This window comes from Salvelinus namaycush, chromosome 1, assembly GCF_016432855.1.
Source record: "Salvelinus namaycush isolate Seneca chromosome 1, SaNama_1.0, whole genome shotgun sequence".
Lineage (NCBI taxonomy): Eukaryota > Metazoa > Chordata > Actinopteri > Salmoniformes > Salmonidae > Salvelinus > Salvelinus namaycush.
In genome coordinates, this window is record NC_052307.1 from 31,797,089 (window position 1) to 31,811,319 (window position 14,231).

At 41.1% G+C, this 14,231-nt stretch overlaps 1 protein-coding gene across 1 annotated transcript; it reads left to right on the plus strand.

Annotated features, from left to right (window-relative positions):
• Nucleotides 1-9,040: 9,040 nt before the first annotated feature.
• On the plus strand, nt 9,041-13,966 carry LOC120051422 (purpurin-like). Its single transcript, XM_038998285.1, has 5 exons — nt 9,041-9,157; nt 9,388-9,524; nt 13,138-13,250; nt 13,538-13,754; nt 13,882-13,966. The coding sequence occupies exons 1-5, from the start codon at nt 9,041-9,043 to the stop codon at nt 13,964-13,966; spliced, it is 669 nt and encodes a 222-aa protein (XP_038854213.1).
• Nucleotides 13,967-14,231: the final 265 nt, after the last annotated feature.

Consider the following 14,231-nt stretch of genomic DNA (forward strand, 5'->3'; position numbering starts at 1 on the left):
TGCCTTGTGAGCTGGATGTAGAACACTCATGAAAATGATTCACTAGTATCTTCTGCACGATATCAGTGATAAAGATGCAGATATACCGTACCTCATATTGCTCAGTCTTTCATAAGACAATCTACAATATATTTGGTGGTAGGTAGCCTAGTGGTTAGAGCGTTGGACTAGTAACAGGAAGGTTGCAAGATCAAATCCCCGAGCTGACAAGGTAAAAATCTGTTGTTCTGCCCCTGAACAAGGCAGTTAACACACTGTTCCTAGGCCGTCATTGAAAATAAGAATTTGTTCTTAACTGACTTGCCTAGTTAAATAAAGGTAAAATACACTTTTGTCTGATTTGTTTTGAAACGTGACACATATTGCTGCCATTAACATTGTCAACAACCTGTTTGTGTACCTGCAAAAGAGGATCCACCATCTGTAAATAAATGCTCTTTAAACATTTAGAAAAAGGACAGAGATCAGAAAGAGTACTTCCTTTTCGTGTGCTGCAGGATGTGTTTGGGATTTTGATTATACTACAAAACTTACTACAGGGGATTTGCAGACAAAGTCACCTGTTGTGCATTCTTCGTGACTCTCATTGTGTCCTCAATTATCATTGAATGATAATACATTCTTAGATTAGTTTGCAGCTTTATCTACACTAGCAATGTAAAGCTTGTGATGCGTACAACTGAATGTCGGACCCAGAAAGACACAGAGACCCTGGAGCAGATGGTGTTTAACTTCTGGTATGAATGCAATGCACTGAGTGAGCAAGTGGGTGTTGTTTTTTTCTCCAGTATTACAGAAACACTTTTGTTGAGAGATACCACAGCTCATGTCAAATATGTTTTCCACCATGCAACACACATTGATCATTTACTGGTGACACACAGATACAGATAAAAAAAAATCTCCAATAGCTCCACTACTTCAAAAATAAACGTTTTAATGTTTAAAGTTGACTTTTTAATGTTCCTATTTGGAACGCATAGAGAGCATAGACCAATCTGGACCATTACTGTTCAGTCTACCATACAAAAGGAACCAGAAGGTCAATGCATCTACTACGTTGTGTAGATAAAAACCTGCAGACAGGTTAGCCCCCTTTTTGTCCCTTTTGTCGTGAGATGATAACAGATAATCTGATGCATTGGGGTTGTTCAACTCTTAAACCGCTCAAAGCCACTTGTGGTGTAAAATGCATACTCATCGGATAATGTGGATAGAGCAGCATATTAACATTAATAGCCTGCTCAGGAATACCCTCTATTTTGTAGATCGTCTCATCTATCGTCCACTTTTTGAATCCCCACAGGAAGCACCTATTAGGCACTGTTTTTCAAAACGTCCAACTGAAAGAAGTAAGTTGTTGTTGTCTGCATTGGGAATTGTATTCATTAAAATATATAAAATGTTGAGGGACATTTTAAAGCGTCTTATTCAAGTACCTGTGTGAGGATGTGTAATATTCATCATTTGAATCTACCCTGCGAAGATTGAACATGCTTTGCAATCCATTTGGAAGTCCTATTTAAGGATTGGTGTCCCGTCCATGGGAAGGTTGAGCTAACGTAGGCTAATGTGATTAGCATGAGGTTGTAAGAAACAAAAACAAATCCCAGGACTTAGACATATCTGTTTTGTTAGTCTAACTGCACTGTCCAATTTACAGTAGCTATTAGAGTGAAAGAATACCATGCTATTGTTTGAGGAGAGTGCACAATTATGAACTTGAAAATGTATGAATAAACCAATTAGGCACATTTGGACAGTCTTGATACAACATTTTGTATAGATTTGCAAGATTTCACTGGATCACTCTAAAACTTTGCACATACAGGGCTGCCATCTAGTGGCCAAAGTCTAAATTGAGCCTGGGCTAGAATAATTCATTAAGCCATTTCATTTCAAAGATGACGGTACAAAAATATACAAAAAAACTGGGTTTTTTTTCTTTCTATTATCTTTTACCAGATCTAATATGTTATATTCTCCTACATTCCTTTCACATTTCCACAAACTTCAAAGTGTTTCCTTTCAAATGGTATCAAGAATATGCATATCCTTGCTTCAGGGCCTAAGCTACAGGCAGTTAGATTTGGGTATGTCATTTTAGGCAAAAATTGGAAAAAAGTGGCGGATCCGCATAAACCTATGGTATGATACTGCTTGTGACTACACCCTAATAAGTCTTGATCTATTCCTGTCAACTTGACTAATTACTGTAATGACCAGCTCTGTCTAGTCAGCAACAAACACCATTTCTGCATTTTCTTCACTTAAATTCACAAAGTTGTAGTAAAACTATAATAAACAAATGCATGAACCTAGGGATGAGGTCAATTATAGTTTGTCAGAAAACTTGTAATAAAATGTAAACTTAGTTGTACTTAGTATTTTATTAGGATCCGCAATTAGCTGCTTTCAAGGCAGTGGCTACTCTTCCTGGGGTCCAAACAGGAAACAAAACACAACAAATAGAATACATAAAATACATAATATACAGTACATAACACTACTTAATACAATAAATCGCAAAATATAATACAAAATATGTAAAAACGTCTGTTTCTTCACAGTCCCTGTCGTGCCATGTTCTTTTATCATTTTTTAAAATCTGGTTTAATTGCTAGCTTGAGTTACCTGGGGTGGCAGAGAGTTCCATCTAGTCATGGCTCTATTTATTACTGTATGTTTCCCAGCCTCTGTTCTGGACCTGGGGACTGTGAAGAGACCTCTGGTTGCATGTCTTGTGTGCAGTCTTGGTTGCAGTCAAAAGTTTGGACACACCTACTATTCCAGGGTTTTTCTATATTTGTACTATTCTCTACATTGTAGAATATTAGTGAAGACATCAAAACTATGAAATAACACAAATGGAATCATGTAGTAACCAAAAAAGTGTTAAACATATCAAAATATATTTTATATTTGAGATTCTTCAAAATTGCCACCCTTTGCCTTGATGACAGCTTTGCACACTCTTGGCATTCTCTCAACCAGCTTCATGAGGTAGTCAACTGGATGCATTTCAATTAACAGGTGTGCCTTGTTAAAATATCATTTGTGGAATTTCTTTCCTTCTTAATGCATTTCAGCCCATCAGTTGTGTTGTGACAAGGTAGGGGTGGTACGCAGAAGATAGCCCTATTTGGTAAAAGACCAAGTCCATATTATAGCAAGAACATCTCAAATAAGCAAAGAAAAATGACAGTCCATCATTACTTTAAGACATGAAGGTCAATCAATCTGGAAAATTTCAAAAACGTTGAAAGTTTCTTCAAGTGCAGTGGCAAAAAACATCAAACGCTATGATGAAACTAGCTCTCATGTGGACCACCACAGGAAAGGAAGACCCAGAGTTACCTCTGCTGTAGAGGATAAGTTCATTAGAGTTAACTGCACCTCAGATTGCAGCCCAAATAACTGCTCCACAGAGTTCAAGTAACAGACACATCTAAACATCAACTGTTCAGAGGAGACTGTGTGAATCAGGCCTTCATTTTCGAATTGCTGCAAAGAAACCACTACTAAAGGACACCAATAAGATGAAGAGACTTGCTTGGGCCAAGAAACACGAGCAATGGACATTAGACCGGTGGAAATCAGTTGTTTGGTCTGATGAGTCCAAATTTGGGATTTTTGGTTCTAACCGCTGGTTCTAACTGTGTCTTTGTGAGACGCCGAGTAGGTGAGCGGATGATCTCTGCATGTGTGGTTCCCACCGTGAAGCATGGAGGAGGAGGTGTGATGGTGTGGGGATGCTTGCTGGTGACACTGTCAGTGATTTATTTAGAATTCAAGGCACACTTAACCAGCATGGCTTACACAGCATTTTGCAGCAATACGCCATCCCATCTAGTTTGCGCTTTGTGGGACAATCAATTGTTTTTCAACAGGACAATCACCCAAGATAGAAAGAGGAGTGGGAGGCCCCGGTGCACAACTGAGCAAAACACCAGTCTCAACATCAACAGTGAAGAGGCGACTCCGGGATGCTGGCCTTCTAGGCAGAGTTCCTCTGTCCAGTGTCTGTGTTGTTTTGCCCATCTTAATCTTTTATTTTTATTGGCCAGTCTGAGACATGGCATTTTCTTTGCAACTCTACTTAGAAGGCCAGCATCCCGGAGTCGCCTCTTCACTGTTGACGTTGAGATTGGTGTTTTGCGGGTACTATTTAATGAAGCTGCTAGTTGAGGACTTGTGAGGCGTCTGTTTCTCAAACTAGACACTCTAATGTACTTGTCCTCTTGCTCAGTTGTGCTCCCACTCCTCTTTCCATTCTGGTTAGAGCCAGTTTGCCCTGTTCTGTGAAGGGAGTAGTACACAGCGTTGCACGACATCTTCAGTTTCTTGGCAATTTCTCGCATGGAATAGCCTTAATTTCTCAGAACAAGAATAGACTGACGAGTTTCAGAAGAAAGTTCTTTGTTTCTGGACATTTTGAGCCTGTAATCAAACCCACAAATGCTGATGCTCCAGATGCTTGTCACGTTCTGACCATAGTTCTTTTGTGTTTTCTTTGTTTTAGTGTTGGTCAGGACGTGAGCTGAGTGGGCATTCTATGTTGTGTGTCTAGTTTTCCCGTTTCTGTGTTTGGCCTGATATGGTTCTCAATCAGAGGCAGGTGTTAGTCATTGTCTCTGATTGGGAACCATATTTAGGTAGCCTGTTTTCTGTTGGGGTTTGTGGGTGGTTATTTTCAGTCTTTGTGTGTCTGCACCAGACAGAACTGTTTCGTTTCGTGTTATTCTCGTTTATCGTTATTTTGTTTGTTTGTTTAACCTATTCTATTAAAATTGATACTTTTCACGCTGCGCCTTGGTCCTCCTCTCTTCCTCCATACGACGAACGTTACAATGCTTTTCTTTGAAAAACAAGGACATTTCTAAGTGGCCGCAAACTTTTGAACAGCAATACTTATTCTCTAGGTATAGCCTGAATAATAACCTACGGCAGTAAACTGCTGCTTTGTTATTCCAACACTAAATTGTTTCTGTATAGAAAGTTTACATCTACTTTTCTCTGCTCTCTCACTACAGCCAGTGAAGAGTCCATTTTGAAATGAGCAGGCACTGGAAGAAGTTACTGTGAAGCTCTTCACACAGCTCCTGCAATTTTCCACTCTTTTCTTCCTGTATATACTTGGTCAAAAACTCTCCGGCAGTTATTTTATTGACGTGTGCGCTCTAACCTATAAACCCTCACTTTGAAACCAGATATAGCATGTTGTAGTTATTTACATGGCATACAAAATAATGGCTTGCTATTTGGATTCAGAACTGTAACATCACAAATGCAGTATTGTAAATTAAGTTAAATGTTTGTACACTAGTTACACAGCCTCATGACAATGTCATAAATAATACATGATAAATACATGGTAAACATTTAAATTGTTGTTCTTTCTTCATTTACCTTGCACTTGCTTCACCTTTTTCCTGACACTTGTTTTGCTATCAAGTCATGATTATACTAAACTCAGCAAAAAAAGAAACATCCTCTCACTGTCAACTGCGTTTATTTTCAGCAAATTTAACATGTGTAAATATTTGTATGAACATAATAAGATTCAACAACTGAGACATAAACTGAACAAGTTCCACAGACATATGACTAACAGAAATGGAATAATGTGTCCCTGAACAGGGGGGGAAATCAAAAGTAACAGTCAGTATCTGGTGTGGCCACCAGCTGCATTAAGTACTGCAGTGCATCTCCTCCTCATGGAATGCACCAGATTTGCCAGTTCTTGCTGTGAGATGTTACCCCACTCTTCCACCAAGGCACCTGCAAGTTCCCGGGCATTTCTGGGGAGAATGGCCCTAGCCCTCACCCTCCGATCCAACAGGTCCCAGATGTGCTCAATGGGATTGAGATCCAGGCTCTTCGCTGGCCATGGCAGAACACTGACATTCCTGTCTTGCAGGAAATCACGCACAGACAGAGCAGTATGGCTGGTGGCATTGTCATGTTGGAGGGTCATGTCAGGATGAGCCTGCAGGAAGGGTACCACATGAGGGAGGAGGATGTCTTCCCTGTATCTCACAGCGTTGAGATTGCCTGCAGTGACAACAAGCTCAGTCCGATGATGCTGTGACACACCGCCCCAGACCATGACGGACCCTCCACCTCCAAATTGATCCTGCTCCAGAGTACAGGCGTCGGTGTAACGTTCATTCCTTCGACGATAAACGCGATTCCGATCATCACTCCTGTTGAGACAAAACCGTGACTCATCAGTGAAGAGCACTTTTTGCCAATCCTGTCTGGTCCAGCGACGGTGGGTTTGTGCCCTTAGGTGACGTTGTTGTTGCCAGTGATGTCTGGTGAGGACCTGCCTTACAACAGGCCTACAAGCCCTCAGTCCAGCCTCTCTCAGCCTATTGCGGACAGTCTGAGCACTGATGGAGGGATTGTGCGTTCCTGGTGTAACTCAGGCAGTTGATGTTGCCATCCTGTACCTGTCCCACAGGTGTGATGTTCGGATGTCCCAATCCTGTGCAGGTGTTGTTACACATGTTCTGCCACTGCGAGGACGATCAGCTGTCTGTCCTATCTCCCTGTAGCGCTCTCTTAGGCGACTCACAGTACGGACATTGCAATTTAATGCCCTGGCCACATCTGCAGTCCTCATGCCTCCTTGCAGCATGCCTAAGGCACGTTCACGCAGATGAGCAGGGACCCTGGGTATCTTTCTTTTGGTGTTTTTCAGAGTCAGTAGAAAGGCCTCTTTAGTGTCCTAAGTTTTCATAACTGTTTAAGTGTTTAAACCATTTAAGTGTTTAAACGCTTTACAATGCAGATCTGTGAAGTAATTTCGATTTTTACGAATTGTCTTTGAAAGACAGGGTCTTGAAAAAGGGACGTTTCTTTTTTTGTTGAGTTTATTATGGAATAAGAAAAAGTTACACTTAAGAAATCTTCATCCACCAACTCAAATATATGTTAGGGTACTTTCTAAACTTTTAGAAACTATGAACCTGATATTACAAAAATTATTAAATATTGATAAAAAACAAAGTCTTACTGTCTTCGGTGTCATGGCCATGCACGTGAATACGGGGGCTGTGGTCTGTGTGCTGTCATGACTGGAGTGGGTCCAACAACTGACTTCAGGGGAAGCAAACACTGTATGTGTTATGTTGGCATGGCTGAAAGGCAAAGGTGCCAAGCCAGAGTAATTCAAGCTCATCCCCAATCTAAATATAAGCAGCAACAATGACAGAAGTGGTTAATTATAGCATGAGACAAAAGCTTTATTTGTCAACTATGTAAATCATCCTACCTTTATTTGTCAACTATAGTGCACTATTAAAAAGTATTAATGGATGTGTTCCAATGTATTGCCTTCCTCACTGAGAAACTATTCAAAAACAGGGTCATGAGACCCATTTAACCTTGTGTTGACAACCATCTTGAAATGCGCTTCAGCAGTCTCCTGCCCAAGAACGTTTTGTCTGGGATTACAGAAGCAAGCTGGTGCAACAGACCATGTGACTTAACCCAGGGGCAGGAACATAATACCCACACAGACCTTTAAATTTCATAACACGTGTATTCTTACAACGTGTATTCTTGGGCAAGTTATTATGGACTACTGATCATGCTCTCATTTCAATGATTGGCATGTAGATTTGCATAACATAACATGATAACATTTGGATAGCATGACATTGCTTCAACTTTGAACAATAATGTATTCCATGAGATATTATGCACCACAAATATATTGGCTGAAGGTGTATGGTCTTTACACAAAATTGTGTGATTACAACATCTTTATCTCTATGGAATCACTATCTGTATGATTTCTGATGGATGTTGGGGGGGTCTTTCATGGACGAATGTATGAATGTAATTTGTGGATATTATATTTTGCTCACTTAACAGGTAAAACAATGGTAGCCCACCCACAGTTGATACAGAGTGTGAGAATATTGTCTTTGAAACAACTTGACCGAGTGGACTGAGGACACACATCTGTAGCTTACAGGCACAGTATGGCTACTTTTACACAGGCAGCCCAATTCTGATATTTTTTCCACAAATGGTCTTTTGACCAATCACATCAGATCTTTTTACATCAGATCTTCTTCAGAGCTATTCTGATTGGTCAAAAGACCAATAAGTGACAATAAGAGCAGACTTGGGCTCCCTGTGTAAATGGTAGGTTTGATTAGAACTTTTACTTCAGCTGCCCCAACTTGACATCCAGTCCCTCTATATTTATCCTTCATACTATTCAAATTCAGTTAAAAGGAAGTGATACCAACTGGTGATAAATACATGTGTAATTTATTTCCATTTAATTTGCATGTCAATAAGGAACTATCTAACAATACACTTATGTAGCCTAAAATACACCAGTATTGCCATTCCCATGTGTAAACAGTACTTTGGCTTGGCTGAGGTGAACTAATTCCCTAGACATGTGCTTTCTTTGAGTTTAGACTATTATACACCACTGATACAATTACATAAAGCCATTTCAGTGCTGCATGGGAAAGTTCAACGGCTTACAGGATTTAGTTAACTGGATTAGTGCTAGATTTAGGACCAGAATGTGAAAATAATCAGTGAGCTCGTCTGTTCCTTGGGTATATAAGGATCCTAGACAGAAGAGAAACACAGTCGAAGAGAAACATATACCTACAACTTCATTGAAACTTCACCACTTGCTTTGTTCCATTACAGGTAAGTTTTGGAACTTTTCATGGGAATGTTGTTCAAATGTTGCTACTAATATGATTTTATCTGAAAATTTAGCTTTGTTAAATATTGTCAACGTTATCGTTTTTTATAAAATGGTTTGTAAATAGTTTTATCTGGGACCAATTTGTAGAGAAACTTTGAGAGAAGATGAGAAACTTTGAAACGTTCCATCATAGTCAGCTTGTCAGTTTACCAAGTTAGGACATGGAATTGTTAACAATTGATTGAGAGGAATAGCTATTGTGCTCTATCAAAATAGACATGCTAATGTCACTTTAATTTGTTCTTACATGCGTATTAAATTCTACTAATGGAATTTCTGTCTCCTCTAGAAATGAATTTCCATATGCTCGCCCTGGTGGTGGTGCTCCTGGCGGGTCTGGAGCAGAGCTGGGCTGCCTCCTGTGTGGTGGACAGCTTCACAGTCAAGGAGGACTTTGACCCCAAGAGAGTGAGTACAGCCGACAATACACATGTTGTGTAGTACATAGTCTATAGCAGACCTACCTGCAAGGTTGTAGTACATCTATCTGTTTCATGTGTGCCAGTGCTACAGTACGCAGCTAGACAAATATTGTGACACTCTCCAGTATGCAGGAAATTATTATTGCTTAGGCTACAACAGTCCTACATGCAAGGCCCTTCAACTAACCTGTTGTTGTTTATGCGTGTGTGCTCCAGTACGCAGGGAAGTGGTACGCTCTGCAGAAGAAGGACCCTGAGGGTCTGTTCCTCCAGGACAACATCTCAGCGGAGTACACCATCGGTGACGACGGCTCCATGGTCGCCTCTTCCAAGGGCCGTGTCACACTGTTCGGGTAAGAGAGCTGGAGATTATTTCTGATGAAATGGTAATAGTCTTAGAAATGTGCCATTCCCTAGTCATTCAGTTTGTTGGACTGAAAACATAAGGCTTACCTGTACATGTTGCTCGGAATTTTATTCTAGTACTGTATCTGTGATGAGTAACTACACTGAGCAAAAATATAAACGCAACATGTAAAGTGTTGGTCCCATGTTTCATGAGCTGAAATAAAAGGTCCCTGAAATTTTCCATATCCACAGAAAACGTATTTATTTAAAATGTTGTGCACACATTTGTTTACATTCCTATTAGTGAGCATTTCTCATTTGCCAAGATAATCCATCCACCTGACAGGTGTGGCATATCATGAAGCTGATTAAACAGCATGATCATTACACAGGTGCACTTTGTGCTGGGGACAATAAAAATGTTCCGCTTTGTCACACGACATAATGCCAAAGATGTCTCAAGTTTTGATGGAGCGTGGAATTGGAATGGTGACTGCAGGAAGGTCCACCAGAGCTGTTGCCAAGTAATTGAATGTTAATTTCTCTACCATAAGCCGCGTCCAACATCGTTTTAGAGAATTTGGCAGTGCGTCCAACTGGCCTCACAACCATAGACCACGTGTTTGAAAATGAAAAGAAAAGCAGAACCTTACAGATAATGCACGGATAATGTTGCAAGGATCCGTACACAATTCCTGGAAGCTGAAAATGGCCCAGTTCTTCCATGGCCTGTATTCTCACCAGACATGTCACCCATTGAACATGTTTGGAATGCTCTGGATCGACATGTACGACAGCGTGGTCCATTTCCCGCCAATATTCGGCAACTTTGCACAGCCATTGAAGAGGAGTGGAACAACATTCCGCGGGCCTCAATCAACAGCCTGATCAACTCTATGCGAGGGAGATGTGTCGTGCTGCATGAGGCAAATGGTGGTCACACCAGATACTGACTGATTTCTGATCCACACTCCTACTTTAAGGTATCTGTGACCAACAAATGCATATCTGCATTCCCAGTCATGTGAAATCTGTAGATTAGGGCCTAATTTATTTATTTCAATTGACTGATTTCCTTATATGAACTGAAACTCAGTAAAATCTTTGAAATTGTTGCATGTTGTGTTTATATTTTTGTTCAGTGTATATACAGTGCCAGTCAAAGATTTGGACGCATCTACTCAATACATTAAAAAAACATTTTTTTAAACAATTTAGTTTTTACAAAACTATGAAATAACACATATGGAATCATGTAGTAACCATGATTCTTCAAAGTAGCCACCCTTTGCCTTGATGACAGCTTTGTACACTATCTTTGATGACAGCTTTGGCATTCTCTCAACCAGCTTCACCTGGAATGCTTTTCCAACAGTCTTGAAGGAGTTCCCGCATATTCTGAGCACTTGTTGGCTGCATTCCTTCACTCTGCGGTCCAACTCATCCCAAACCACCTCAAAGGGGTTGAGGTTGGTGATTGTGGAGGCCAGGTCATCTGATACATCACTCTCCTTCTTGGTCAAATGGCCCTTACACAGCCTGGAGGTGTATTTGGGTCATTGTCCTGTTGAAAAACAATTGATAGTCCCACTAAGCGCAAACCAGATAGGATCGCTTTCACAGAATTCTGTGCTGTTTAAGTGTGCCTTGAATTCAAAATAAATAACCGACGTGTCACCAGCAAAGCACCCCAACACCGTTACACCTCCTCCTCCATGCTTCACGATGGGAACAACACATGCAGAGATCATCCGTTCACCTACTCTGCATCTCACAAAGACACGTCGGTTGGAACCAAAAATCTCAAATTCAGACTCATCAGACCAAAGGAAAGATTTCCACCAGTCCAATGTCCATTGCTCATGTTTCTTGGCCCAAGCAAGTTTCTTATTATTATTGGTGCCCTTTAGTAGGGGTTTCTTTGCAGCAATTCAACCATGAAGGCCTGATTCACGCAATCTCCTCTGAACATTTGATGTCGAGATGTGTCTGAGGTGCGGTTATTTGCCAATTTCTGAGGCTGGTAACTCTAATGAACTTATCCTCTTCAGCAGAGGTAACTCTAGGACTTCCTTTCCTGTGATGGTCCTCATCAAATCAAATTTTATTAGTCACATGCGCTGAATACAACAGGTGTAGAACTAACAGTGAAATGCTTACTTACGAGCCCCTAACCAACAATGCAGTTAAAAAAAATATGGATAAGAATAAGAAATAAAAGTAACAAGTAATTAAAGAGCAGCAGTAAAATAACAATAGCGATACTATATAAAGGGGGTACCGGTACAGAGTCAATGTGCGGGGGCACCGGTTAGTTGAGGTAATATGTACATGTAGGTAGAGTTATTAAATTGACTATGCATAGATGATAACAACAGAGAGTAGCAGCAGTGTAAAAGGGGGGGGGGGGCAATGCAAATAGTCTGGGTACCAATTTGATTAGGTGTCCAGGAGTCTTATGGCTTGGGGGTAGAAGCTGTTAAGAAGCCTCTTGGACCTAGACTTAGCGCTCCGGTACCGCTTGCCATGCGGTAGCAGAGAGAACAGTCTATGACTAGGGTGGCTGGAGTCTTTGGCAATTTTTATGGCCTTCCTCTGACACAGCCTGGTATAGAGGTCCTGGATGGCAGGAAGCTTGGCCCCAGTGATATACTGGGCCGTTCGCACTACCCTCTGTAGTGTCTTGCGGTCGGAGGCAGAGCAGTTGCCATACCAGGCAGTGATGCAACCAGTCAGAATGCTCTCGATGGTGCAGCTGTAGAACCTTTTGAGGATCTGAGGATCCATGGCAAATATTTTCAGTCTCCTGAGGGGGAATAGGTTTTGTCATGCCCTCTTCACGACTGTTTTTGGTGTGCTTGGACCATGTTAGTTTGTTGGTGATGTGGACACCAAGGAACAAGAAGCTCTCAACCTGCTCCACTGCAGCCCCGTCGATGAGAATGGGGGCGTGCTCGGTCCTCTTTCTCCTGTGGTCCACAATTATCCCCTTTGTCTTGATCATGTTGAGGGAGAGGTTGTTGTCCTGGCACCACACGGCCAGGTCTCTGACCTCCTCCCTATAGGAGAGCCAGTTTCATCATAGCGCTTGATGGTTTTTGCAACTGCATTTGAAGAAACTTTCAAAGTTCTTGAAATGTTTCAGATTGACTGACCTTCATGTCTTAAAGTAATGATGGTCTGTCGTTTCTCTTTGCTTATTTGAGCTATTCTTGCCATAATATGGACTTGGTCTTTTACCAAATAGGGCTATCTTCTGTAGAAGGAAAGAAATTCCACATATTATCATTTAACAAGGCACACCTGTTAATTGAAATGCATTCCAGGTGACTACCTCATGAAGCTGGTTGAGAGGATGCCAAGAGTGTGCAAAGCTGTCATCAAGGCATAGGGTGGCTACTTTGAAGAATCTCAAATATAAAATATATTTTGATTTGTTTAACACTTTTTTGGTTACTACATGATTCCATGTGTGTTATTTCATAGTTTTGATGTCTTCACTATTATTCTACAATGTAGAAAAATAAAGAAAAACCCTTGAATGAGTAGGTGTTATAAAACTTTTGACTGGTACTGTATATTATAATAGCTTTTTCCACCATTGACATCCATCTTCAGATTCTGGGTTGTGTGCGCTGACATGGCTGCCCAGTACACTGTGCCTGACTCTGCCAACCCTGGAAAGATGTTCATGAACTACCAGGGCCTGGCCAGCTATCTGTCCAGCGGAGGTACATTTTCTGAATATATATATATATATATATATATGCCATTTAGCCAACGCTTTATCCAAAGCGACTTAGTTATGCGTGCATACATTTTTAGGTGTAGGTGGCCCTGGAATCGAAAACCACAATCCTGGTGTGGCAAGCGCCATGCTCTACCAACTGAGCACTACAAGACCACAATATAGCCTTATAGACAATACGCCTATACACTTACAGGCACAGAGACACATCATTAACAACCAACAGTAAGCCAGCCTCGAGACTCACAGTATACTCTCCTCTTTTCTCAGGTGACAACTATTGGGTGATTGACACCGACTATGAAAACTATGCCATCACCTATGCCTGCCGTACCCTGAAGGACGATGGAAGCTGTGAGGATGGTTACTCCCTTATCTTCTCTCGTAACCCCCGTGGCCTGCCCCCAACCATCCAGAGGAGCATTCGCGCCAAGCAAGAGGAGATCTGCATGGCCGGACAGTTTGAGCCCGTGCTGCAGTCTGGTACGTGTCCAATGACATTTTATTAATAAAGCCCTTCCTACATCAAGTCATAAACTGCTTTTTTTGGGTGGTCTATGTCCTAGAAGTTTATTCCCCACCTGACCCTGTTTTTCATTCCCTCTCCTCAACAGGAGCTTGCTAAACGTCTACCCCAAAGGAACTTGTGCTGCCAAAGGATCCCTACTGGCTTGGACAGAGACACCTACTGACGACTGAAGAGGGAAATTGCATACAAATGATTTTTTTATGAAAATAATTCTCTGCCCCCTTAAATAAAAGGGCATGACACCTGCACCAACCCAATCACTTAAATTGATTTAGAACACTTTATTGAATGTGGTGTACTGTACATCACATAATTACCAAAATCAATATTAACACCACAGTGTTGTTTCACTCATTCACTGTTCATCAGTTTGTGTTGGCGACAATAAAAAAAAAATGAAAAATACTTTGCGTTGTCAGTGACTTTGTGAATACA

Coding starts and splice junctions, on each gene's coding strand:
- LOC120051422 (XM_038998285.1), top strand. CDS start 9,041: ATGAATTTCCATATGCTCGCCCTGGTGGTGGTGCTCCTGGCGGGTCTG. Junction 13,251..13,537: donor CAGCTATCTGTCCAGCGGAG/GTACATTTTCTG, acceptor CTCTTTTCTCAG/GTGACAACTATTGGGTGATT. Junction 13,755..13,881: donor CCCGTGCTGCAGTCTGGTAC/GTGTCCAATGAC, acceptor TCTCCTCAACAG/GAGCTTGCTAAACGTCTACC.